The 27,456-nt window shown below is 53.6% G+C and overlaps 1 protein-coding gene across 1 annotated transcript in view; it reads right to left on the bottom strand.

Moving 5' to 3' along the window:
* The window catches only part of CCDC33 (coiled-coil domain containing 33), a 119,209-nt gene extending 91,753 nt beyond the window's left edge, over positions 1 to 27,456 (bottom strand). The window contains 6 exon segments of the mRNA XM_060002802.1: positions 883 to 1,037; positions 23,911 to 24,063; positions 24,065 to 24,167; positions 24,169 to 24,211; positions 25,035 to 25,089; positions 27,202 to 27,456. Coding sequence (XP_059858785.1) covers positions 883 to 1,037; positions 23,911 to 24,063; positions 24,065 to 24,167; positions 24,169 to 24,211; positions 25,035 to 25,089; positions 27,202 to 27,456 — 764 coding nt within the window.

Genomic DNA, 27,456 nt, shown 5'->3' on the forward strand with positions numbered 1-27,456 from the left:
TTTATATAAAGTACGTCAGACCAGTGTTGCCACTGCTGTCCGTCTCCAAAGGAGAGAGAGCTCAGCTTGGACGGGCGCCTGGAGGAGGAGGATCGCAACAAGGCTTTGAAAGTGGATTTTGGCAGATGTTGGCGTAGGCACTCCCCAAAAGAAAATGTGGGCAAAGCCTGTAGGCAGGCACTGAATGCTGCTGGTATTGGTAGAGATGGGGAGGGGTAGGTAGCTTGGTGGGGAGGCCCCAGTGGCTCCCAGTGTCTACAGAAGGGGCTAAGGGATGGCAAGCTCATGGGAGGGGATTACTGCACAGGGCTTTATAATCAAGACTGAGTAGATATCCAACATCCATACAGAAGCTTGGCTGGATGGAGACTGTCACCCCGATACCCTTCCAGGAGAAGTGAGGCCCATGAAGGGGGATGTGGACATGGCATGGCAGGCCTCGCTTGGATACCGGGCTGTGACAAGTGTGTACCCTGACTCCGGCTGGTTGGAGGGGAGCGTGCATTAAAGGATCAGAAGGAACTAGGGAAGCACCTGTAATAGAAATGACCGGAGAAGTGGTGGGGGCCAAGGAGGAGGATCCTACCCCAGGACTGGGCATGGTAGGCTGGGGCACTCAGAGGCTGGGAGAGCAGCCCTTAGTCCTTCTCTTTCCTTTGACCATCACCTCCCACTGAGTCCAGCCCAGGCCTCTGCATCCAGGGGCCCTGCCCCACTGAGGCCGATTTGTGGCCAAACACTGGTCAGCTGGTTGTGGGATCACGGAGTGGCTCTTCCCTCCTTCCCCAGCCCTTTGGGTGCTCATATTCCAAATATCCGTACCCTGGTTTCTGCTCCAGCTTGGACACCATCCCCTGCCCTCACTCTCAGCCAGCTGCTTGCACTACCACATAGGGCCATGGCTCAGAGCCATCCTTAGAGGCAGGAAGGTTGGTGGCCCCATGGAGAATGACTGGGATGACCTCCTTACCGGAGGGAGACAGGTGGCTGATGACAGAGTCCACATTCTGGGAGGTATTCATGGGCTCCTCTGGGCCCTCGGTGACCCGTGGGGAAAGCCAAGGCTGAGCACCGCTTCCAGTGTGCTCACCTCCCTTTACTGCCTCCCTATAACTCTAGCCCCCTCTCGGTTCCCCTCCGAGTGGCTGTTTCCCTCTGTCAGCCCCACAGCCAGTCTGGAACTACAGGGGCAGTCACCTTTGACCCTGTTTTCTCCCTACCTCTGTCCCACACTCCACGTGTCTGTCTCCCTCTTGCTTCCTCCAGTCCTGAATCTATCACTTCCTGCAGAATGAGACAGGCCACTTCACCTTTCCAGTCCAGTCCCACCTCTAAGCCTTTGCTTTTGCTGGTATCCTTGCCTGTAATTTCTAAATCCTGCCCTACTTTTGAGGTTCTAGCAATTGGCCCTCTTTGCTCCTGCAACCTCACCCCAGGCCAGCTGTCACTTCAGGTCCCTCCTGTGCACAGCGCTTTACAGTTTACAAAGCCTCTCCACATCCATGGAGTCACCCAAAGCATTAAGTAGGGAGGAATGAATGTGTCTTTCCCAGATGCCTCATCCCTCGTCTACCCAGAAAACCCTGCGGACCAGGAAGGAGGAGAGCTGCCTGCCTGCACACGGGGCCTCCTAGGCCGCTTGCCCCAAGCAGACATACGTGCAGGAGCTCAACAGCTCAGCATCTTGTGGATTCACACGCTGGAAAGCAGAACCCTGAACCAAGACAGCGAAGTGGGAAAGGGAGGGAGCTTACCAAGGCCCGGGGCAGGCTCAGTTGGACTCCGGAGGCAGTGGGGAATCCAGGGAGGGTAGCAGAGTCAGGGTATGGACGTGGGGCTGCTGAGGTTGAGGTGTCCTGTCCTCCCTCGGCACTGGCTGCCTGGCTCTCATTCCCAGTCCCGGGGGGTTGACACAGTTGACCCAGGTTAAGCGTCATCTGGCAGGAGGCCACCCCCCCACCTTCTGTCCCTCCCGCTGATTAATCAGCACCAGCTGATGTGAGAGGCCCTCCTGGCCCTGGGGGAGAAGCAGTGGACCTCTTCAGGTTGGAGATGGGGCCCTGGGGGAGGGCGTCACTGGGGGCTGACCCTCTTATCTGGGAAGCTTGGCCTGTCGGTCCTGCATTTCAGGGCAGGCTGTGGCAGGGGTGGCGGAGTCCTCAGAGCGGGAAGAGTCCACGGAGACCATAGAGAACCATGTGAGACAGAGGCCCAGAGAAGAGGAGGGCCTGGTCCGAGGCAGGCTTTGTGCTGGTGGCAGCCCCAGCAGGCTGGGTCCCCTGACTCCGTCCTGATGAGCACTGAGTGTCTGGAGGGCTGGCTTTAAACCAGCTCTACCTCTCACCACGGCGGGACCCTAAGCCAGTTGTGCTCTGAGAATCGGTTTCCCCAATGGAACGATGAGTGCTTACACCAGACCGTCTGAAAGTTGCCCTGCTTCCTCTGTGAGGGTCCAGGTTCCCCATACACTTCTCCCCCTTTGAGCCTGGGGGTCCCGGGCACATTGGCTTCTGACTCTGGGAAGCCTCCGGGCCGAGGCAAAGGGGAGAGCTTTTTATGGTTGTTCTTTCATGCAGTTCCCTGCGCTACTCCAGTCTGTCAGCATCTCCTGCCAGCTCTACCTTCACACCATGTCTAGAATCTGACCTCTTCTCACCATCTCCGCTTGGATTCAAGACATGGAATTCCTGCACTTGCCTTCTCATTGCTTTCTCGTCTCTGTTTGCTCTGGCCCTCCCTCTGCCCTGCCCCATCTCACAGAACAGCCGGAGTGATCCTCTACAAATTTCAACCAGACCACATCACTTCTCTGCTCAAAATCCGGCAGCAGTAGCTCCTTGTTTCACACAGAGCCTCACTGTGGCCTGTAAGGACGATACACTCTGCTCCAGGAAGCTGACCTCGTCTCATCTCTGGGCCCCTTGCCCACTCACTCCAGCCACACTGGCCTTCTAGTGGTTTCTCGCAACCACCAAGCTGGCTCTTGCCTCCCAGCCTTTGCCCTGGCTGACCCTTCTGCCTGGACTGCTCTTCCCTACATGTCCATCTCTGCGGCTTGTTCCTTCACTTCCTGCACGTCTGACTCTTTCTCAGAAAGACCTTCCTGGTACAGGCTGTGGTCCTTGCCTAACAAGATGACTAATTAGGAGGTGAGAACATCACCCCCCTCCCCAGCCCCAGAAGTGACAGCCCTGCAGAGACTCTCCTTCCCTTCCTCTGGCTGAGGAGCCCCTCCCCCAACCCAGGACTCAGCAGAAGCCATCGCCATCTGCAGAGGTGTTGAAAGCTGCCCCCTCCTCCCCTGTTCCTCTGCCAGGCCAGGGCGGGAGGAGGGGGAGGGAGGTCAGTACTCAGAAGGAATGCCTGCCAGGTGGAGGAGGAAAGAAGGAGAAGCAGCCACAAAGCCACCCCCTACCCTCATAGATCAGTGTTCTACCCTCACTGCACACCCCGTAACCCACTCACTCCCCAGCAGGTTTGATCTGGTTTGGTGATATAGGAGCAGGACTAGCAGCCTAGGGGTCGAGAGACCTAGGTTTCAGCCCGGCTATGCCCCCAACTCTCTAGGTGACCTCTCTGAGCCTTAATTTTCCCACCTGGTCAGTGGGGATATCTGGAACGGTTTGTAATTCAGCCTTCCTAATAACTGGCCTGAGGTTCTTGCAGTGAGGTCAGGAGAGGTGACTAATGTCCCTCCCACTCCCAGATTCCCAGGAACTGCCTCAGATGGTAGCTCCAGCCCCCTGATTGCTGTGATGAGCACCCTAGGGCCCCAGAAGTGAGGGCCCAGCAGCATGGCAGTTGCCCAAAGGCTCTCAGTGACTCCCTGGCAGCCCCAAGTCCAGCCAGGCATTTGGCAGACCAGGCCATGAGTGGTGCCTCACCTACGTCCTCTGCGTCCTCTGCACCCTCTATGTCCTCTGTGCCTCCCCTCTGGGACAACTGTCTGGGACATAAAGCTTGCAGGGGGTTTGACAAGAGCTGCTCATGCTTCACCTTTGGGCGTGAGGCCCGCTGCCGGGCTGGCGCCTCCTGGGGAGGCCTGCAGGCGTGTGTGCACTGGGCAGGCTGGGCCCAGGGCCAGGGAGGCCTGGGGCCAAGTAGGAGGCCTTGAGGGGGGACAGTGGGCCAACTTTTCTGCCTTCCCCTCTTTCCTGCCTATGTCTGGATGGGAATCTGCAGGCTTCCCTCAGACGTGTGCCGGCGTCAGGACTGATGTCCTCTCCACGCCCCGCCCTTCCCAGGCCCACACTGGAGACTTCAGGGAACAGAAAATGTACAGGCTGGGTTACATGTGGGGCAGTGAACTGTGGGTGATGACGAAACTAAGTATGAGGTCCTACAAACCCATCTGTAGGGGTGACATGAGCCCGAGGAAGGGAATTCACTTCCCCTGAAGACACCTCCTGCAGGCCAGGAGCAGAGCTGGATACTTACACACCACTGGTTTGCTCCCTGTTGACTCATGCAGCACTGCTAGGGTGCGGAAATCAGTGGGCAGTATTTCTAGGCAGAGGTTTAGCTGGTTTACCACCGCCCAAGGCCACTCAGCCGGTACTGGCAGGGTAGGGTTATGATTCCAAAGCACAGCTCTCTCAGCTGCTCCACTGGGGCCTGGCATGTGGGAAGGCTCAGAAGTTGCTAATTCCAACGTCTTACCCTCCAGACAGCCTGCCTTGCCCTCAATAAGCCAGGATTAGCCAGCAGATGTCCTGAAGGACCTGTGACTGCCCATCACTCAGGGCATTTGGGGATATGTGTGCTGGGGGGGGGGGACAAGGTGGGAGGGAGTAGGAAGATTGCACCAGCAGTGAAGGAGTTAATGGCCTATCGGGAAGGGACTTAAATTGGTTCTCCTGAAGGGAGAGATGGAAGAAGACAGTCTCCTCCACCCTTCCCTGGCCACTCCTCTGCCCGGCAATCTGGGAGGCCATGGGAAGCAAGGAAGCCAAGTTCCACCCTCCAGGACGCCCCTGGATCTGAAAGCCATGCCACTGGAGAGGCTCTGATGGTGGCCAGAGGAGGGGGCACTGGGCTGGGAATAGTCATTTGGGCTAATTCACTCCAGGGGCCTCTGTTTCCTCAGCTCTATCACCAGGGCTTCGAGTTGAAAATGGTCCCTCATGTTCCTTCTCGTTTCAGCATCTAAACTTGCCCGGGAGCTATGACGGCCATGGTGAGGCCCTTCTATAGGTGAGGAAACAGGCTCAGGGACACAAAAGCCCTTGCACCAAAGCACACAGCTTAGCTCACAGGCACAGAGCCGGAAATAGAACCAGGGTCCATCCACCTCCACTTCCTGCTGTCTCTCCTCTCCTCTCTCACCAGCCGTTCTTTGTATGGGATGTGCTTTCTCTGGGCCGATGTATACACTCTAAAGCTCATAACCCGAGTAGCTAGTACTAGCACGTGGTACTAACAATAGGAGTTGTGGTGTCTGGAGAAGTAGAGGCTTTTCAAAAGGACACAGAAGTCAAAAATCACAAAGAAAAGGATTGATATGATTACATTAAAAAATCCATACTGGGGCTTCCCTGGTGGCGCAGGGGTTAAGAATCCACCTGCCAATGCAGGGGACACGGGTTCCAGCCCTGGTCCCGGAAGATCCCACATGCCGCAGAGCCACGAAGCCCGTGGGCCACAACTACTGAGCCTGCGCTCTAGAGCCTGCGCGCCACAACTACTGAGTCCACGTGCCACAACTACTGAAGCCCGCGTGCCTAGAGCCCGAGCCGCACAACAAGAGAAGCCACCGCAATGAGAAGCCCGCGCACCACAATGAAGAGTAGCCCCTGCTCGCTGCAACTAGAGAAGGCCGCGCGCAGCAACAAAGACCCAACGCAGCCAAAAAATAATAAATAAATAAATTTATTTAAAAAAAAATCCATGCCAACTTCTATAATGTTTCAAAATTCACCACAACACATTAAAAAAAAAAGACAAATTGGACGGAATATCTGCAGTATATATAAAAGGATGGATATCCCTAATACATACACAAAGAACACTGAAACCTGTAAACATTACCATAACAAAAAAGACACGAATGGAGGACTCACAAAGAAATGCTAATATGTGATATTAATATGTGACATGTAATTATGTACATTATGAACATCCTTATATGGGATTCTACCCAGCTATCAAAAATGTTTCCCAAAGCTATGAATCAAATAAAATAAATCTGGCTCCTTCTCAGGGCTCCCATGCACCCTCCCTGGATCCCCGAATCCGGTTGGGTGGGCAGGTGGGAATGAGCTCCGGAACCACCTGGCAGCTTAGGGCCCCCAGGTCAGGCTGGCTGGGTGCCTGGTCCCACGTGTCTGACATTCTGGAAGGAGGCTTAAAGCAGGAGGGTGGAGTCAAGAGGAGGAGCCAGCTATGGGTAGAGAACACAAGGAACCAGAGACACCAAAGTCAAGGGTAATAAAGTAGAAACCACACTGGGGTCTCGGTACCCTTAGCTGTTTGTTTTATTTGACCTAAGGGTGTAACTGCAAAGAGGGTGTTCCCTAGTTAGCAACTACCTGTGTACCTTTGGCAAGTGACACAGTGAAGGGCATGGGTTCAGCCTTGCCAGTTAGCACAAGTAAGGGTCATGCTGCTCTGTCACTGCTATTAAGCACCTATTACATGTCAGGCACTCTTCTGAGTACTGGGAATAGAGTAGTGATGGAAACAGACAAAAATCCCTTCTCTCCAGACATTGGAGCATTTGTGGCCAGGGGAGAGGGCTGGGCCAGCGCTGGGAGACGGTGGAGCAGTGGGGCATGGGCACTGCCCGGGCAGCAACCTGGGAATCTCCTGGAGGATCTTGGAGGATGACGGTGAGCGATCGCAATAGGCTCTCGGAGCCTCTGTGACATACCAGCGACAAGAGGACAAAAACTCCTTTCCAGGCTGTGTATGTGTGTGTGTGTGTGGGGGGTGGTGATATACCCAGTTCAAGCTACGTTTCTCTCTGGGTCACAGGGAGATGGGCAGAAATCACGAGACTGAGTTGATGACACCTGCAGGCACACCGCATTTCAGAGCCCATGTGTTCCAGGAGTATAGGACACCACCGGGAAGAGCCACAGCGCCTACCTCCTTCCCCATTTCACAGCTGTGAAAACTGAGGCCCAGAGAAAGGAAGCTTCTGTCATGATTCAGGAGCAAACAAAATAAGGGACTTTGAAGGAGAGATGAGTTCATGCAGGTGCACGCCCCATGCCCCCAGGCCTCAGCTTTTTCTCTTTTCCATACCATCCTCTTGCAGGCAGGAGTGTTTGGCCTTGTTTGCCAATCTTGAGGAGCAGTACTTGGTATTGCTGGGTGATCAGTCCTGCTCAGACAGCTGGCCTGGGTACCTTGGGGTCTTTGGGGGTGGCGCACAGTATGGAGCACCAGTGTGGGCTCAGGGGTACCAGACACCGGCTCTGGGACCTGGGCAGGGGGAAGGAGGAGGGCAAGTGTCTAACACTTTCTCAGCAGGGAGACATTCTGCGAGCGGAGGTGATGTGTGGGCTCTGGGCCATGGCCAGCTGGGCAGGGGTCAGCTGCTGGGCAATCGGCTCTTGGAACCCCCAGAAGGTAAAGATAGGGGTGGACCGCTCTCTGCCCAGACCTGGAAAAGCAGTGAGCTCTTCCACTCACTTGGGTCACCTGGGCAACACTGTGTGAGATCCCAGGGCAGGGCAGAAGTCACACAGACACCTGTCAGGTGCAGTGGCGGGGGAGTCCGAAGCCCTTCCTCCTATTCCTGGGGTTGTGTCCTGCCTGCTCTCCGGCATTCAGTCCTCATCCTTCCTGCTCTGGGTACCCCAAACAGCCCATCAACCAAGATTCACCAGTGGTCCTGTGTGCCCGGTCACATGCTGACCACAGTGCCGGAAAGGAGGAGACCCAGACACTGCCTGCAAGGAAGTTGCAGCTTGGTTGGAAAAACAGCTATTTCTGTTAGTGAACCTGCCGGCATCCTGCCTCTTTGGATGCCTTTAGCCTTCTGTTTGTATAATAGTAATAAACACAAAGTTCAGGAGAATGGTTTCCTCTTGGAGGGTGTGTGGGAAGATGGGGGAGAGAACGGGAAATAAGTAGATGTGGTATTGTAACGTTGTCCCCTTAGACTGGGTGGTCAGTTAAGAGGTGTTCATTATATTATTGAAAATAAATGATAAATAACTAAAGAGGGCTATGTACGGGTCAACAATTGTTCTAGAGTATGGACCAAAGATTATGACTGATCCAATTCTGAGCTTCACAAGAAATGATTACATAAATAACGACTCTTTTTTTTTTTTTGAGCACTTACCACATGCGGGCACAGTTCTGCCACCATGAGATGGCAGAAAGAGGAGTGACTGGCCCTTGGCATGGGGGTGGAGTCTGCTCCATGGGGAGACGAGGTGTGAACTGGCCTCAAAGGATGATCGATACGGGGTGGGGTTGAGAGATGTCTGGAAGACCCCTGTGGCCTGCCCCATTCTTTTGCCAGCTGCTTCAGACACCATACGGAGGGTTCTTCCCATTTTCCTTGGTTTGGGGGCCAAGAGCAGGCCCACCCTGGCAGCAGAAAAGCTGAGGACTCACCTTTGATTAGAACTGAAAGGTCACCAGCCAAGGTCACCCAGATGGTTGGGGATGCACGCTGTGAGTCCCACTTCCAGGTTTCTCCCCTCCCAGGCCTGGGCCGACACTGTCACAATCGAGCATGCGTGGAGAAGGCCTCAGTGGGTGGTTCCCCAGTCTCCCTAGAGTGCCTCCCCCTTCCACTCAGTCCCAAGCGCCTGCCGCCACACCTCCTTAAATCCTGCACCCTAACTGCCTTGCCTGCCCTGCCCTGCAGCTCCCCGCTGGCATCTGAGCTTTCTGCAGCTGCAGCTCCCAGCCCGTCGGCCTTCCTGCCTGGGAAGAAGATAATGCAATTGGGCACTGGTTCCAGGCCGTCTGGCTCCAGAGCCCTAGTGAGCCCTGAGCCCTGCACACTCAGCAGCCAACGGAAAGAGGGCCTTCCCACCGCCTCACTCGCTGGCTGCCCGGCTCCCTGGACCAAGGGCCCCTGGGACACTCACTCCTGTGCTACACTAACCTTCCCTCCAGAACCGCTTACTCCTCACCAGTGAGACGGCCATCAGCCTGGGGACTGGATGTGGCTCTCCTACCTAACAACATACGAACCCCATCCCCCCTCCCGCGCACGCTGTTCTACCTGCCTCATGGCCCTTTCCCAGTAAGGGGAACTCCGCCTCCCCCAGCCAAGGGAAATGAGCCTGCTCCCCAAATGTCCAGAAGACCTTCTGCTCCCCTGCCCAGGGGACCAGCCCCAAGCTCTGATGACTCAAGGAGATTCCACTGTTAGGGGAAGCAGGTAATGATTGATCTCACGGCTAATAAGTAACCCTACCCGACCCCTCCCCTCAGGAGAGAACACTTGGTGCTGTATCATTTGGTAGGGCCAGGGGTTAAACACAGCCATTAGGGAGCCCACAGTCACTGCACACTGGATCTGAGGCTGGCTCTTGGGGAAGGAGGGGTCCTGCTTCTTCCGCTGGCTTTGCACTGGGCTTGCTGGGCGGCAGGAAGAGCCTACCCCTCCACCTCCCCCATTCTTTCATCACCACTTCCCCACCCCCATCACTTTCTCTCCATTTCTTTTGGGCAGTTGAATTGGGCTTCTGGGAAAGGGAAGGGATAGATGAGGTGGAAATTTAGTGTGATTTTTGTAGCAAATAGCAGCCAATAGCTGTGTGATCTTGGTTCACATACTAACCCTCTCTGAGCTTTGGTTCCCTTCTTTATACAGTGGGGAAACCAGGCAGCTTTGAGGACTGAAAGAGACAATGCCGGTCAAGCCCTTAGTGCTGATACTCATTTAAGTTCTCCAGAAATGCTCGCTCTTTTCCCTGCTAAACAACCTTGGACTTGGCAGGTTGTCCCCAGAAGAAATGGGCCAGAAAAGTGAGAAATGTCTGCAGGGTGCAGTCTCCCCCCAGCGCCTGAGCCTTCACCCCCACCTCAGATATCCCAGCCTCCCTCTTCTCTTCCCCAGACCCACTCTGTTCCCAGCTTCCAAGACCATGCCCACAGCCACCTTTCTCCAGGCAGCCCCCTCGCCAGAAATCTCTTCTCCCCTCCTACCTAAATCCAATTTATCCTCAGGGTCCAGCTCAAGACATTTCATCCAGGAAGCCCCCTTCTCTCCTGCTCTGAACAGTCCTCTGTCCACGGTAACACCTGCCTGTGCCTGTGTTTGTGAGTTCACTCCCGATAGGAAATAAACCTGAGGTCAAGTGCCTGCCCTTCCCCAAGTTATTGGCAATTGTCAGCCAAGGCAGTTCTTTTATTTTATTTTATTTTATTTTTGCAGTACGCGGGCCTCTCACTGTTGTGGCCTCTCCCGTTGCGGAGCACGGGCTCCGGACGGCAGCCCAAGGACAGGGCCACCGGCTTCCTCTGAGAATGCTCCAACTGGGGAGCAGGTGAGTGTGGCAGGAGGGTCCTCTCCCGTCACCTATGGTGCTGGGCGGCTCCCATCTGTACCGTACATGCATTCTCCCTCTTCTCCACCCTGCGCTGTGCCCAGGAGGCTGACCCATGTGGCCACTTCAGGGGGTTCTGTTTGGGTTGGGTTTACGGGAGGGCCATCAGGGAGCTAGGAAGGTCCTCCTGACTGGTTCTCTGGGCTGGCTGGTCCCTGTCCCCAGGGCCACCCTGCCTAGCAGGCAGCACTCTCCATACAGCTGCCCCTCCAGGTCATCGTTCCCCCTCTTGCCTGTTCAGGTCTAAGAGACAGTGACGGCTCCTCTCACTTACTAGCCCCCAGGGGACTACACTGTCCCTTTTGTTTTTCCTAAACATCACTCTCAACTTTGCAAATAGCGCCTCTAATAAATTCCCCTCAAATGACGGAATTTGAACGCCTTCTTTTTCCTACAAGGCCCTCAACTGATGCTCCTGCTGCGTGAGCCCTTTGTGGGCCTGAGCGCTCATCTGATAAATACCCTGGTGTTGCCGCCATGCATCACCTCCACATCTTCACACCCTGCTAACGATGAGTGAGCTCTTACTTTGTGCCAGGCGCTGTGCCCAGAGTTTACCTCACTGTCTCATTTCATCCTCACACTCACAGCCCCAGGAGTTACTGTTTTTACTCCATTTTAGAGAAGAGGAAACAGATGCTCTGAGAAATGAAGGGACTTGTCCAAACTTTGAAGCAACAGAGTTGGGATCCGAATGCAGATCTGCTGGCTCCAAAGCCTGTGGTCATAACCACCAAAGCATATTGCTTTTTCCTTTACTCCCAGGGCAAGGGGTCACATCTCTCCATCCTTCACTCCTAAAACTGGGACAACACGTAAAAGGTCAAGGTCAGAGATGAAAACACCCGACCTCTTGAATGGGGCCAGAGAGCTGCTCTGTGACAGTGCTGTCCACAGACAGCAAGAGTCAAAGGAGAGAGAGGCGGAGCATCCTGGAGGCTCACTGGGCACGGCTGGGCCAGGCCCCTGTAAACCAGGGCAGAAGCTGGGGTGTCCAGAGGAGGCCATTGTATCCAGCACAAGTGCGTGGCAGTGTTGTTTGGTGGAGTCCTGGTGCTTCGGGGCTATGCCTGGGATCAAGCTCCCAGTTCCAGCTAAGCCCCTTCAAAGCAGCCTGTCTGCTGTCTGGGTGGTGGATCCTGGAGGCACTGGGCGGCTGCCCTCTGACCTTCCTCTGGTGCCCTACTAGGCAGAGGTGACCTGGATCTGCTCAGTCATTGGCTCCTGGGCCTAATGCATGTACCTCCATCATGGCTTACTTGATAGTCCCAAACTTGTCACTGCGCCTCGTTTCTGTCCCTCAGGACTGACCAGCCTGGCCCAGCACCATCACACTGGGCAGCAAAAAACACCATCCACCGGCCTGGAATCCGCCAAGCGAGGCTTTAGCTGGGGCTCCTCCAGCCCCAGCCACAAGCATTTGCACAAGTCCTTTGACCAGCTGGGGCCTCAATTCCTCACCTGCAAAGCAGCAAGGAGAATCTACCTTGCAGGGGTGCGGTGAGGATCAGGTGAGAGAATGGACGCCTGGCACGTGGCAGGTGGCCCAGAAAACCGAGCTTCCCCCATGTTTACGCCAGTTTGTGCCAATCCGGAGCCCCTGCGGCCCCAGCTGTGCAACGGGAGACTTGGGGTGATTGTCACGGATATGCTATTCTCCTTGTTGGCTGACACCGCGTCCCTTAGCTCAGCAGGCATGTTTATTGATCACCACATTGAAGGAGTCCTCTCAGCATTGGTAACCAGAGCTCTTGTTTGGGGCAGCCCAGGTCCCATCATCGTGCCATGAATCACTTTGCTAAAGAAGCAACGTGGCTTTTGGGCATTTTTCTTTTGCAGAATCAATAACTCGTTAACAAAGGACTGAATAAAGGGGTAAGCGGGGAAGGCCACCTGCTATTCCCTTCCATCAGGAAGGGGCGGAAGAGGGACCCTGCCAAGGTCGAGTGGCACCAAGGTCGAGGGGTCCACGCAGGGCAGAGAGGCCTGAGGGGGGGGTGGGCAGGAGGCTCAACCAGTTCCCTCACCCCAACTCTTCTGACCCACAAGTCTGACCAAGTTCCTCCTCTGCTTTGATAAACACTTCAGTAGGCCCCACTGCTCTCAGGAGAGATGCTGACTCTCTCAGGAGCCTCATGTTCGGCTCGCCTCAGCCCCTCGAGCCTCATTGCTGCCGATCCCTGCCTCACACCCACGCTCCAGCCACACTACACGTCTGCAGTCCCCTGAAAGGGCTCTGGTCTCTCCAGCCTCCTGGCCTTCACCTAAGCTCTGCCTGGACTGTCCCCCCTCTACCAGCCTGAATAAATCATCGTGTTTCTTCAAGACACAAATGGAACAACCTCGGGCAAATCTTCCCTGAAACCTTCCCCCGCTGCCTCCACTTCCACCCAGGGGCATCAGATGCATAGCCCCTGGGCCTCCCCCTGGCCTGGCTCATGACCCACTATTGACTTTTCTGGGAGAGGGTCTGTCTCCTCTGAGGGTAGAGACTGTGCCTGGTGATGCCTTGTCCCCAAGGCCCAGGCTGTTGCCTGGTACAGAACTGGTGTCAGGTGGGTGCTCATTGAATGAGTGAGGGATGACGTTAGCATCAGATGCTTCCCTCCTCTCCGCTAGTTCCCCAGATGCCCCCACTTCAGCCTGGGACAGTGATGCCTGCTCCCCAAATAGCCCTCTCTCTTCCAGAGAACAAGCCCTCAGGGGCCTTCTTCCCCTACTCGGGCATGAATATTTGGTGTGAACCTCATAAGAAGAGCTAACGATTAACAAGCGCTTGTTATGTGCCAGGCACTACGCTATGCATTTTACATCTGTTAACTCGGTGCTCACAACTGCGTGTGAGGTAGGTACAACTGTAACCCCCTTTTACAGATGGGAAAACAGAGGCAGTACCAGGAGCTGAACAGCCAAGCTTAGACCCAGGCCATGTGGCCGTAGAACCCGCATTTGTCATCACAGCCCTCTCCCTTAATGAGGTGCTTGTGGGGAGTTTGGGGGTGGGAGGGACAGCCCAGAGCACCCCACTCCCAGGATGGGGCCTCAGGGCCCACTCTGCAGCTGGAATGAGCCAGCAGGTCCGAGGAGCTCCAGTTACAGGAAACTGCTTACTCAGGCTTTACCTGCTGGGATCCCTTGATTCCCTCTCTCTCATTCCCTCCTCAGCACCTGCCCCTCGTCCACACCGGCTGCCCACCGTCTCTACCAGAGAGCAGAGCCTCTGGCCCTAATCTCATTTGCGGCCATGAAATCGCATTTGCAGCGTATTAATGCAGCATGGAGCTGGCCCAGCCCTGCCTGTCTCCTGGAGGAGAGGAGCCTGGAAAGCAATCTTGTGGGGAGGTGCGTCCCAGAACACGCACCGACGAAAAGCAATTATGCTTTAAGAGGAAGATTAAAATAATATCCTCTGCAACAATCCCCACCCGAGGGCCTCAGCTCCACCCAGCCTCCACCACCTCCCAACCGTGATTCAAGGGAGGCTTCCTGCTCGGGGGCGGGGCGGCAGACTCAGTTCTCTCCCTCTGAGGAGGACGTGCCCCCAAGGCCTGGCCCCTCACCTGCCCCCCGCATTCACCACTCTTTACCTCCCTGAGTTCCCCAAAGAAACTATGCCCTCTCAAGCCTCTGGGCCTTTGCCTAGGCTGTTCCCTCTGCCTGGAATGTAGCCCCCCAGCCCTTGTTTACCTGGCAGGCTGCCATTCACTCCGCATAATAATCATAGGTTAAGTTTTCGAGCACTTAGTGTGTTCTTTAAATTTACTACATGTTCAGGGGACTGTTGTCATTATTCCCATTTTATAGATGAAGAAAGAGGGCCACAGAGAAGTCCCATAGCTGGAAGGAGGCAGAGCAGGAATTTAAAGGAGAACATTCACCCTTTCGCCCAGGGTAAGCCCAGCTGCTTCCCTTCCTGTACCCATGACTGCAGTGGTCACACTGTGGTGTCTTTTCTCCCTGAGGACTCTGAGAGGCCAGGCCTGGAGGAGAATCGGGATTTAACAAATAATTCTTGGGTGGAAGAATCGACACACCTCCCTGCAGGGATAGAAGGGGTGCGAATGTGTGTCCCACTCTTGCCTCCGAAGCTGTATCCTTCCAGTGGTGCCTTCCAGTTTATCCGTATCGGAATTGGAATCTATTTGGAATCCCCTCTCCTCCAGGAAGGGCTCCTGGACTGCATGCAGTCAGGTTAGCATATCATTTAATCTTCATAATCACACTGCAAAGTAGGCATCATTATCCCCATATTACAGAGGAGAAAACAGAGGGTCAGAGAAGTGAAGTGACTCGATCAGGAACACTAAGTATGAGGCAGAGCAGGGATCTGAATTCATGCCTGAATCCAGCTTCGGTGTTGATCCACAGCATCTTCTTGGCAGTGACTCGCTCTCACTCCTCAGATAGGGTGGGTAAGGGCTGAATTCTGTGCTGGGGCTATTTATGCAACACTTCTTTCTGGGTGTCATCAGCCAACTCCAGTAGGCCAGGGGGTTTGCCTGGGGACTCTGAGGCACTGACAGCCCCAACCCCATCCCCAGTCCTGCTCCCAAACCACCCGGTACAACAATGAGCAACTGCCGTTAGGGTCAGCTTAACACTGAGTAATCTGTCTGGGCTGGACTTGGTGTGAGATGGGGCCACCAGGAAGAAATCTGTTTCCCCAAATGCTTGCCCATGAGCCTGTCATGTCGCCTAGAAAGCCCATTGAAGAATGAGTCTCCCTGGGAAAGAACACTACAAGTCATTCCCTCCTCTGTGCTGATTACTGTATCAGAAAAAGCAAAATATATGGTGGGGACCTGGATTCTAGCCTGGCTTTGCTACTGAGTCAATAGGAAGCCATAAGTAAATGGTTTACTTCCCAAGGGCTCAGTTTCTTGCTCCAGAAAATGGACATTATCAAGGCTAACCTGCCCACCTCCCAAGACCCATGCAGTGCTCTAATGGGCTTTGTAGCTTCCCCCTTTGCCAGCCTGGCTCTGAGCAGCCTGGGCAAACGGTATAGCAAAGGGCTCAGAGCCTGGGAGCTGGCACTGACCCTCCATTCCCTCGGCATCCCCTGCAACTCCTCATCCCACAAACACGCTCTCTCCACTCCATCCTTTCTCCCTTCTTGCTGTTCCTTCACACACCTCATGCACCCACACCTTTGCTTACCCTGTTCTCTCCGCTTGAAAACGACTCTCCTCAGTCCCTGCTGGAATCGCACCCATTCTTTGAGGCAGGGATCAGATGTTCCCCATTTGTGAGGTGGGTTTGAATGAACCAAGCAATTTTTCACCCTCTTCCTCACCTGAGCCTCACAACCTCCGTGTCAGTGGGTACCGCTCTGCCCACTGTACAGATGAGGAACTTGAGGCCCAGGGAAGTAAGTGATTTGTTCAAAGTCATACAGCTCTTATGCAACTGCAAAATGGAGTCCTAAATCAAGGTCTTTTGATTCCCAGTCAGAACTGGCTTTCCTACGGCAGACCGAGTCCTTGATGACCACCCAGCTCATGCCCATCGCTTCCTCCCCAAGCTCCAGCAGCCCTCACAGTGAGCTTTTTAAGTCATGGTCTTCCAACTCCTCCTATTTCCTCTCCCCGCCTAGCCTGGTGGCTTCTCAAGGGCTGGGAGATCAGCTACCTTGTTTACTGCTGGGGAGTGGATGGATGAATGGTTGGATGGACAGACGATCACTGTGGGCCAAGGGAGGTTGGACCATTGGACCCAAGGGCAGGCTGTCAGATCCAGGTAGAGAAAGGATACCCCTGACTCATCCGCCATCCATCCTGCTGGCCTCAGCTGCGTCTGAGCCCAGGGACTCTGCTGAACCAGCCGGGGACCCAGGCTGGGGTGTCTCGGCTGACTCCTGACGGGCCAACCCCTCACCAGGGCCATGGCAGGCCAACTGGGCACTGTCAACTTTCTTTCCCTTCTGCCCTCCCCCATCCGCTGTTTAATATTAGAGACCAGTTATTTATTTTTTTCTTAAAAAATATTTATTTATTTTTAGCTGTGTTGGGTCTTTGTTGCTGTGCACGGGCTTTCTCTAGTTGCGGTGAGTGGGGGCTACCATTCGTTGAGGTGCACGGGCTTCTCATTGCGGTGGCTTCTCTTGTTGCAGAGCATGGCCTCTAGGCACGTGGGCTTCAGTAGTTGTGGCTCGCAGGCTCTAGAGCGCAGGCTCAGTAGTTGTGGTGCATGAACTTAGTTGCTCGGTGGCATGTGGGATCTTCCCGGCCCAGGGATTGAACCCGTGTCCCCTGCATTGGCAGGCAGATTCTTAACCACTGCACCGCGAGGGAAGTCCTAGAGACCAGTTATTAAAGACTGGTTTCATATGGGGTTTTAATTTAACCTCATACATCATACATGCCATATCCCCAAAGCTTCTTTCTCCTCTGCTAGAGGCTGCACTTGGAGGGCTTGTACAGAGATAAAGCCAGGAGGGTCCCAAGGAGGTATGGGTCTGTGTGTGGGAGGGGGTGTGCTCCATATATGTCCGTCAATGAGTTGGTATGAATCTATCATTGTGATGTGGGCAGTGGGTCTCTGCATGTCCAGGATGTGGTGGGTTTGTGTATATCCAACATGTGTGTGTCCTTGTGTGTCTGCACGTCTGTGAGAGTGGCTGTGTTCCCGAGTGTCTGTTGGGGGAACATCTACTTTCCAAGGGTGTGAGCGAGGGAGAAGAGAGAAAGATGACCCTAAAAGGCATGACAACTGGACCCTCCTGCCACTCCTCCCTCCTTTCACATGAAGGTAATTTCTGGAGATGAGAAGGCTACCATAGTATCCCCCCCGCCCCCCCCCAACCCCGGAGCCCTTCAGCTGCTGGGCCTGGGCTGGCTGGGAGGACATCAGAGCCAGGTACCCCCTTCCTCTCCATTTCCCCTTCACCACACACATATCACACATTCACACACACACACACACACACACACACACACAGGGCCTCCAGGAGGTGTGAGTCAGCGGCAGCCCCTGGCTGGGGTGGGGGAAGGCAGTGATGGGGGAGGGGCAGCGGGGCCATCTGGTGTGCTCAGATACAACAATCTGCTAATGGAGTTTCTTCCCAGACCAGCGCTCAGGCTGATCCAGCCTTCTCAACCCTGAAAACTGGTACCCAGGTCCCAGAGACAGTGGGCTTCACAAGTTCCCAACACCCTTCCCATGGGAGGCCAGCTAGGCAAGCAGGAGCTACCCCCTTTTCTAATGCAGAAACTGAGGCCCAGACGCATCTGCTTTGCCTAGTACAGACATCCCAACTCATTACTAGAAGAGCATCTATTAAACCCTGCCTGCAGGGCATGGCTAACCATATACCAGCTCATTTAATTTTCCCAGCAACAGAGGGCATTGCTCTCCCCCATTTTACAGATGTGAAAATGGAGGCTGAGGGAAGTTATATGACCTGCACAAGGTCACACAGCTACTAAATAAATGTTAGAGACTGACCTGAACCCAGATCCACCCGACCCCACTGTACCTGCCTCTCACTGCAAGTTGGCTGAACCCCAAACTCTCCTATAACCCACCCGTCTGAGCTCTAGGCACCGACTCCAAAGGCATATATAGAGACTTGGAAATCAGGCAGGCAGGGTGAAGAGACTGGCTCGGGCAAGGACATAAATATGGGACCCCCCCAACTTACATATTTTCAGGTCATATCCACTATGTCCAGGGACTTTTGAGGCCCTTCAGAGGCCCCTGTGGGCAGAAAGTCTTTCGGGGCCACCCAGGAGCAAGAAGGGACAGCAGGCAGCTTGCAGGGTCATTGTGGTACAAATAGCCAAGGGTCTTTCTCTTCCCGAGGAGGGTCTGGCCACGGCCCTCACCGCCCCTCCCCCCCAACCTGGGGCCAGCCCTGGCCAACCCCGCCTCTCCTGCCAGCCTCAGCTCTCCTCGGCGACTGGTGATGGGTCCACACCCCTCCCTGCATGGGTGACAGCGCGCTCTGGGAACGTCTTGACAGTGCCTTTGTTCCCCAGAAATAAAAGAAAATTGAGCTACAAAGGGAAACCTCAGGTAGCTTTTAACGGAGCTCAGCCGCCTGGGGCAGAGTGTGTTTAAGCTGGAGGCAGTTGTCACAGGAGCAGAAGGGGGAGCTGCCAGCAGTCCTCTCCCACCACCCTCGCCCCTTGATTGAGTTTACACAAGGAAAAGGCTCTTCCAAATAGCAGCAAAGGAGCAAAATCAATGAGAATTGATGGAAGAATGTAAAGCAGCCGTGTGAGTGTGTGTGTGTGTGTGTGTGTAAAGCAGCCGTGTGTGTGTGTGTGTGTGTGTGTGTGTGTGTGTGTATTAGGCACAGCAGAAGTATGCTGCCTGGACCCAGGCTGACCTGATCTGGGGCCCACGCCAGGGGAGCAGGGGCTGGGAGTCACTCCCCAGCACGTGCCCGTGGAGGGGTGCTGGTGGCTGGGGGAGGGGCAGCAGCCGAGTCTCTCACTCGAGTTAAGAGAGAGATTAATATATTCAATCCACTCGGGGTAATTGAGGGAACAATTGGAGTGTTTTTCTAAAGCCCGTAAAACTGCCTCATTTGCAAGGAGGAGCTGACCTGCTCACATCCTCCGTATGTGATGGAGCACAGGAAGGGAGGGGGAAGGGTGACATTGGGGCCCCAATACTGAGGGACTGGAGCATTAGCTTGGGAGGGGGTTAGCAGTCCTGATCTAACCTGTTCCCACCTTTCCCACCTTGTTAGTAGCAGTCCAAGCCTCTGTTTCCCCACCTGTGAAATGGCTGTGGGCATCCCCCTCCACCATGAGACTGGATACAGGAGGGAAGCCTGACACTGACCCTGAAGGTCTGGCACTGAGGTGTAGGGGCGTGAGCAAAGAAGTACCCAGCTACCCCGCCAGGCCAGCTCCCCACCCCCACCCCAGATGAACCGGGCAGGAATGTTAATGAAATCCAACAGTGTGTGCGCCTTTCCCCACTAGAACTGTTCCCATCTCCAGGGCAACAGGAATAGTATATACAATAGTGCGCAATAAAAGGCGGAATGAATTGAAAAGCAGAGCAGGAAGGGGAAGAGAGTGAGGGCCTGGAGTGCTCTGGCCCGAAGGCAGAAAGACACCTGGGGATGGAAGTGTGCTGGTCTGGAGATCTAGCCAGAACTGGGACCCGAAAAGGATGGAGAGAATCAGAGAGGGGGGTGGGGGAGGGGAGGAAGGAAGGAACAAAGGGACACAGATGCAGAGACAGAGTTTCGGGGACCGCAGGCAGCAGGGACGCCAGGAGAGCCACTGACTGCTCGTTCCCCTCCACTCCTTTTTATGAACCCCCCCAGCCTGTTGGTGCCAAAGCCACAATCAGAAGCCACAGGATTAGAGCCAGGCGCTCAGCATTTGGGGATTGCTTTATGAGCTTTTTCTTCTCTTTTTTCCCCCTCCAGGGCAAAAAAAAATGTTTTAAATGGAAAAAATTAAAAAAAAAAAAAGACCCTTGAAAGCATCATTTAAAAGGCTCCTCGGGAACAGAATCATTTCCTTGAAACAAAAGTGCGATTGTTTGCAAGAGGTAAATGCAGGGGAGGGAGCCCACCTCGCCCCCTCCTTCCCCTCCCCCTCCTTCCCCTCCCCCTCCTTCCCCTCCCCCTCCTTCCCCTCCCCCCTCCTTCCCTTCCCCCTCCTTCCCCTCCCCCCTCCTTCCCCTCCCCCCTCCCCTCCCGCGTGGGAGGAAGCTCCAGGGCCTAGCATGAAGGAGCCCCCAGGATGGCTCACAGAGCTACCAGCAAGGAATTTTAAAGTTCATGTTTCCCGAAATTTCTTGACTGGGAATTTCCAGTCCATAGTTTCCCTCCTAAACGGTGCTGCCCTGCAGGAGTTTGTCCTTCCGCCTTCAGGATCTCTTAGAGAGGTGAGTGAGGTACAAGGAGGGATTGCGGCCCCTGAGGGCCCTGCGGCTCCCAGCCCAAAGCAGTTGTGGCCTCCCCTGCCCCATAATTCCCCAGGAGGCCTCATATGCCCTTAAAAGAGTTGAGCGGGAGTCACCCCCAAGGGCTCAGCTGCCAGATTTGGCCTGCACCCCGCTGCTTCCCTCATCCTTGGGGACCTACCCTGCCTGGCACTGGACAGGCCACCCTCATTCTGGTCAGATAAACTCTCTCTTGCCCTGGGGAGAAAGGGCCTTGGGGGTGCCGGGGTGGCACAGCCCTGTGGTCTCAAACTTGCCAAGAGGCGCAGGAGGCAGGGTCAAGGGACAGGATGAGGCTGGTGGAGCTCCGCCCAGAAAGGAAGCCGCTAGAGGACACTGCAGCTGGCAGGAAACCTGGAGCTCGTTCCCTCCCATGCACAGTGAACTTCCCTCTCCAGCCACTGCCTGCACAGCCCAGTCCCCCAACTCGTGGGTCAGGGCCCAAGGGAATGATCTCTACCCCGGAGTCTGTTAGTACGTGCCGGAAATACTCATGGGGCATAAGCCCACACTACCAGCAACCCCCACTCCCTCCCCACCCCACCACCTCCCCATCTCCCCACACACATAACAGGAAACGTGAGTACTGAAGAAGGGAAGATGTTAGCTCAGGGGAATTCATTGTCCCAGCAGAGTCTCCAAGATTTCTGGAATGCTATGACCATGGCTGTGAAGCCTGTGAGCCATGGCTGAGAAGCAAAGTGATTCAAAGTCAGTCACTGAAGCTTCACACCAAGCCCTGCCTCCTGTTCCCTACTCACTCTTGATCACTGCATTAGTAATCCCCCTGCCCTCTGCCCCTGGCTCCACACTTACCCCATCTCTCAACCCATAACCATCATCAGTTCTGGCTTAAAAAACTGACACACAAGTTGGAGAGCATCTTGTCAGCTTACAATAAAGTTTGAAATTGAATAGATTCAATGGTTGAAATGCCTGACCAGACAGGACCGAGACTAGTTTGGAAGGGACAAAATCAATGCAGGGAAGGCTTCCTGTATGAGGTGGCCTTGAGTCTATCCATTGGCATCTATAGCCTAAAATCCATCCTGGCCTTGAACTGAATATTGCTGAAGTTGAGCTACACTCAAGAACGCGGTTCCCTCCTCTCCATCTGTCCTGCTCACCGCCTTTTCCCCTCACCAGCCTCACCCGCCCCAAGATTGCTTTCTCCTCCTCTTCAGTTGAGAATCAAAGAGAGCTGGGTTAAGTCCTTCCATCCTGGGCTTCATTTTCCCTATCTGCAAGGAGGGGAGGGAGGATGGTTTTAAGGATCCCTGTGGTTCTAGGCCACATCCACTTCCCCAGGGAGCTGGCCACAGGCCCGGAGGACAGCCTGCGGCCCCACCCCGCGCTGAGACCCTGGTCATGGTGCTGTCCTACCAGCTGTGTCTTTGAGTCTCCAAAGACACCAGAAAGGTGCCCCCCTCCTTCCTCAGGCTGAACTGCTGGATGAGTTTGCCTGAGCTGAAAGAAACAGCCCCTCTATCCTCTGAAGGACCCCTCTCCGTTGTCTGTTCCCCCCTGGCTTCCTGGCCCTGTTGTCAGGGCTGTGATGGCTGACCCCACCCCCAGGAGGGAAGCGATTGTCCTCTCCCTTGAAAGCCATTTTCTTGTCTTGGTAGAAGCAGACATCTGACACTTTAAGAGGGAGAACGGCAGGGAAATGACAGCATTAAATAACAGAAATTAGAGCTGCCTCGGATGGCTCAGCCATCTCAGTCCCCCTTCCCTGCAGCAGTCCCACCCTCCCTCAGAGGCATTCAGAGCTGCGGCCTGCAAAGAACTGTCCACGTGTCCCCTGGCTCAGGTGGCCAGGACATGCTGGGACATAGACAGCAGGGGACTGCTTCTCCCTGAGCTCTGAGCTCCTTGCATATCTAGTCCTGTAACAAACTGTAGAACATGTCGGAACCCAGGTATCATCTATCTCACTCACAAGCTCACCGCTGTCTCCTCAGCACCCAGCACAGAGCTGGGCATACAGTAGGTGGTCAAAAGTATTTGTTGATCGACTGACTAATGAATGAATAAACAGGGGCCAAAGTAGTCCATGGAACAGACTGAGACCTGGGCAAGAGAAGTCGGTGCCTGGTCCCTGGTCCATCCTTCCAGTTCTCCTGGCACATTCTGCCAGATTACTCTGTCTAAACCACGGGTCAGATTGTCTTTCTCATGCACAAACCCCTCTGGTGGTCCCCCATTGCCTCCTGAATTGAACATCCACCTAGCTCTTTTGTCACTGTTCCTGATTCCTTCCACTTTCTCCCATCCGTCAGCCGTCTTCCAGCCCAACTCAGCCCACCGCAGTGGGCTCCACTATAGCCTAGACCAATGCGCTGTGGGGTGGAGGTGCTGCAGGAGAGCCAGACACCTTAGCAGCTCATTCTGCTGCTAGCCAAACCCTTTCGTTTTCAGCCGGCTCATTCTGGTCCCTCCTCCTTGGAATGTGCTCCTCAAAGTCCAGAACTGCCATTCCTAAATCTTACCCGCCTAGCATAGGATCTGTTAGAGTCAGCACTTAACAAATGTTTGATGGATGAATGAGGGAATGAATGAATGAAAGAGTCACCTCAAATGATATCTCTTCTGAAACACCTTTCCTAGGCTCCAAAATCAGACCCACACACTTCCTCACCAGAGCTCTCCTTCCAGCACATAACTTGTGGGACCATGTGATGCCCACAGTACGCCAGACTGTTTTCAAGCCAGGTGGCATCTTGAACCTGGGGTTTGACCTAGCTTTGGATTCCGTGCACTGTTGTGCACTAAGGTCCCCAGGAAATGTTGTTGGCGTTAAATGGAATCAAGCATCCTTGGGGATGATCCTCAGTTTCTCTACCTGTGAAATGGGCTGCTTGCTCTACTAGTGTCTATCTATACTGACTGTGAGGCCCACCAGACACACTGGTTGCGGAACACTATCGCGTTGGGGAACCTTCCTCAGCTCGGACAAGGACTAGACCCTGTCACCTGGGCCTGAGGCTGCCAGGGTCCTGGTTCAGGGCTGAGTCCCTCCTGGCCGTGGTGGGAGCTAGATGGGCTTGAGTGTGGGCACAGAGAGACTTCTGTCTCCTGGTCACTCCAGGCCTCCCTCAAAACCTGGTGAGAACGTGCGAGAGTGAGTTTGAGGACGGAAGGGTCTCAGGGGACACTCACCCACTGGGCAGAGAAACCCCACCCAGTGAGGTCCTTGATCTGTGTGGCCTTTGCTCCATTTTCTGTCTCCTCCTTCAAACTGGGACTCCCTGCTGCACCCTCAGACTGCTTGTTCTTAAGAACTGAATGAGGCAAGCTTGGCAAGTCCTGCTGCTCTGCTCAGTGAAAGATTGTGGGGACAGCCAGGCTTATCAAAGACACAGGTCTTCTAACTGGGGGAGCAGTGATGCTAGAACCTGATGGGGACCCAGGGAACACCCACCTGCAGCCCAGGCAGCTGGGGCTCTGGGTGCGGTGACGTTGGTTCTGGCTAGCTGGCGCTGGGGGGCCAGTTTGTGGCAGGAGGCTGAGGGGCCCGGTGCATGTGGAAGGCCACCCTGTAGGCCAGGCCCCCGCAGTGGCAGGCCGTGGGGTCTGCACTGGCCCGGAGCAGAGACAGGTTGCCGCAGTAGTGGTGCGGGTCCTCGTGCTCCCCGGGCCGAGAGGTTCATTCAGGTTTGGTCCAGGCGCGGGTAGATGGGAAAAGTGGCCTTGCCCACCCTCTGGGCCGCCCTTCCGGAGGCCCTGCTCAGCCTTCAGGCGCAGCTGTGCGTCGTGCTGTCCATCATTCTTGCAGAAAGCTGGGTAAGGAACAGGGGTCTCAGAGGTGGTCTCTGGGGTCTCTCTCTGCCTCCCCCAGGGGATGAGGAGGACAGGCAAGGCCCTTGGGAAACCCGGGCTGCCCGACCTTTGAGTTGAAGCCAGGCTTGGTTTCCCTGTGGATGACCCCCTCTCAGGCCCCATCCATGGCCCCCTCCCTTTACTAATGTAGGGAGTGGAGGGCTCTTAGCCTGTGAGATGGTCCTGGGTCCTGCCACCCAAAGGGAGGAGTTCAACCTGACTCTGATCTCTGACCACATGAAGGCCTGGAACTTAGGTTCCCTATTCCTGCATGTGCCTCCTCCTCCAGGAAGCCCATTTGGATGTCTTCACAGTCTAGGTATGGATCTTCTGCTCTTTCCAGGTCACTTAACTATTCTCTCTTTGGAATTCCTGCCTCTCTACCTGATGGCTGGGCCCAGGTCTCCATCTCTCTGTCTACCCTGCCTACCCACAGTCCAGTGGCTCTAAGGCTACTCAGTGTGATGGCCGGTGGGACTGGACCCAAACCTGCTGTGTGCTCAGCTCTTACAAATTCACAAAGCCATTCCTCAGCTGTCCTTTCATTTCTTCCTCACCCGACCCTGGGTGACCAGCGTCAGCATCCCCGTGTCATACTGAAGGAGGCAGGGGCTCACAGAGGGTCAATTTGGCCCAAGTGACACAGGCAGAGCTTTGGGATTCAATCTGGAGCTCTGCCCCCGCCCCTCCCAGTTCCCCTGAGGCTCCCTGGAGTCCCTGACAGGGGCCAGGCAGGATTTGCAGGGTCCCTGTCTCTCCCCAGCCTCCACCCTTACTTCATACCTTTAAGCAAAGTAAAGACAAACTTGTTCCTGGTGAGGGTGAGGCTCCGGCCAGGGTCTTTCTTTTTTTTTTTTTTTTTTTTAACATCTTTATTGGAGTATAATTGCTTTACAATGGTATGTTAGTTTCAGCTTCACAACAAAATGAATCAGTTATATATATACATATGTTCCCATATCTCTTCCTGCTTGCGTCTCCCTCCCTCCCACCCTCCCTATCCCACCCCTCCAGGCGGTCCCAAAGCACCGAGCTGATCTCCCTGTGCTATGCGGCTGCTTCCCACTAGCTATCTACCTTACGTTTGGTAGTGTATATATGTCCATGCCTCTTTATCGCTTTGTCACCGTTTACCCTTCCCCCTCCCCATAGCCTCAAGTCCATTCTCTAGTAAGTCTGTGTCTTTATTCCTGTTTCACCCCTAGGTTTTTCATGACATTTTTTTTCTTAGATTCCATATATATGTGTTAGCATACAGTATTTGTCTCTCTCTTTCTGACTTACTTCACTCTGTATGACAGACTCTAGGTCTATCCACCTCATTACAAATAGCTCAATTTCGTCTCTTTTTATGGCTGAGTAATATTCCATTGTATATATGTGCCACATCTTCTTTATCCATTCATCCGATGATGGACACTTAGGTTGTTTCCATCTCTGGGCTATTGTAAATAGAGCTGCAATGAACATTTTGGTACATGACTCTTTTTGAATTATGGTTTTCTCAGGGTATATGCCCAGTAGTGGGATTGCTGGGTCATATGGTAGTTCTATTTTAGCTTTTTAAGGAACCTCCATACTGTTCTCCACAGTGGCTGTATCAATTTACATTCCCACCAACAGTGTAAGAGGGTTCCCTTTTCTCCACACCCTCTCCAGCATTTATTGTTTCTAGATTTCTTGATGATGGCCATTCTGACTGGTGTGAGATGATATCTCATTGTAGTTTTGATTTGCATTTCTCTCATGATTAGTGATGTTGAGCATTCTTTCATGTGTTTGTTGGCACTCTGTATATCTTCTTTGGAGAAATGTCTATGTAGGTCTTCTGCCCATTTTTGGATTGGGTTGTTTGTTTTTTTGTTATTAAGCTGCATGAGCTGCTTATAAATTTTGGAGATCAATCCTTTGTCAGTTGCTTCATTTGCAAATATTTTCTCCCATTCTGAGGGTTGTCTTTTGGTCTTCTTTATGGTTTCCTTTGCTGCGCAAAAGCTTTTAAGTTTCATTAGGTCCCATTTGTTTACTCTTGTTTTTATTTCCATTTCTCTAGGAGGTGGGTCAAAAAGGACCTTGCTGTGATTTATGTCATAGAGTGTTCTGCCTATGTTTTCCTCTAAGAGTTTGATAGTTTCTGGTCTTACATTTAGGTCTTTAATCCATTTTGAGCTTATTTTTGTGTATGGTGTTAGGGAGTGATCTAATTTCATACTTTTACATGTAGCTGTCCAGTTTTCCCAGCACCACTTATTGAATAGGCTGTCCTTTCTCCACTGTACATTTCTGCCTCCTTTGTCAAAGATAAGGTGACCATATGTGCGTGGGTTTATCTCTGGGCTTTCTATCCTGTTCCATTGATCTATCTTTCTGTTTTTGTGCCAGTACCATACCGTCTTGATAACTGTAGCTTTGTAGTATAGTCTGAAGTCTGGGAGCCTGATTCCTCCAGTTCCTTCTTTCGTTCTCAAGATTGCTTTGGCTATTCGGGGTCTTTTGTGTTTCCATACAAATTGCAAAATTTTTTGTTCTAGTTCTGTGAAAAATGCCAGTGGTAGTTTGATAGGGATTGCACTGAATCTATAGATTGCTTTCGGTAGTAGAGTCATTTTCACAATGTTGATTCTTCCAATCCAAGACCATGGTATATCTCTCCATCTATTTGTATCATCTTTAATTTCTTTCATCAGTGTCTTATAATTTTCTGCATACAGATCTTTTGTCTCCTTAGGTAGGTTTATTCCTAGATATTTTATTCTTTTTGTTGCAATGGTAAATGGGAGTGTTTTCTTGATTTCACTTTCAGATTTTTCATCATTAGTATATAGGAATGCCAGAGATTTCTGTGCATTAATTTTGTATCCTGCCACTTTACCAAATTCATTGATTAGCTCTAGTAGTTTTCTGGTAGCATCTTTAGGGTTCTCTATGTATAGGATCATGTCATCTGCATGTCTTTCTGCTCAACGACATCAGTGACAGCAGAGCAGGCAGGGAGGGGGTCCCCATCATTCACCTGCAACTGCACCCCAGCCCCAGAGCCGGCCTGCTGGGGCCTCTCAGCTGACAGCCGCAGGGCATATCTGCCCTCCTTATTAAACTCCACGCTCAAGACCTCAAACTCCAGGTCCAAAGTCTTTTCCTCGGCCTTCAGCCTCTGGCTCAGCAGGGATGCAGGGACCCAGGGTTCAGGCCCCCTGAAGGCCAT

This window comes from Delphinus delphis, chromosome 2 (genome assembly GCF_949987515.2).
Source record: "Delphinus delphis chromosome 2, mDelDel1.2, whole genome shotgun sequence".
NCBI classification, from domain to species: domain Eukaryota; kingdom Metazoa; phylum Chordata; class Mammalia; order Artiodactyla; family Delphinidae; genus Delphinus; species Delphinus delphis.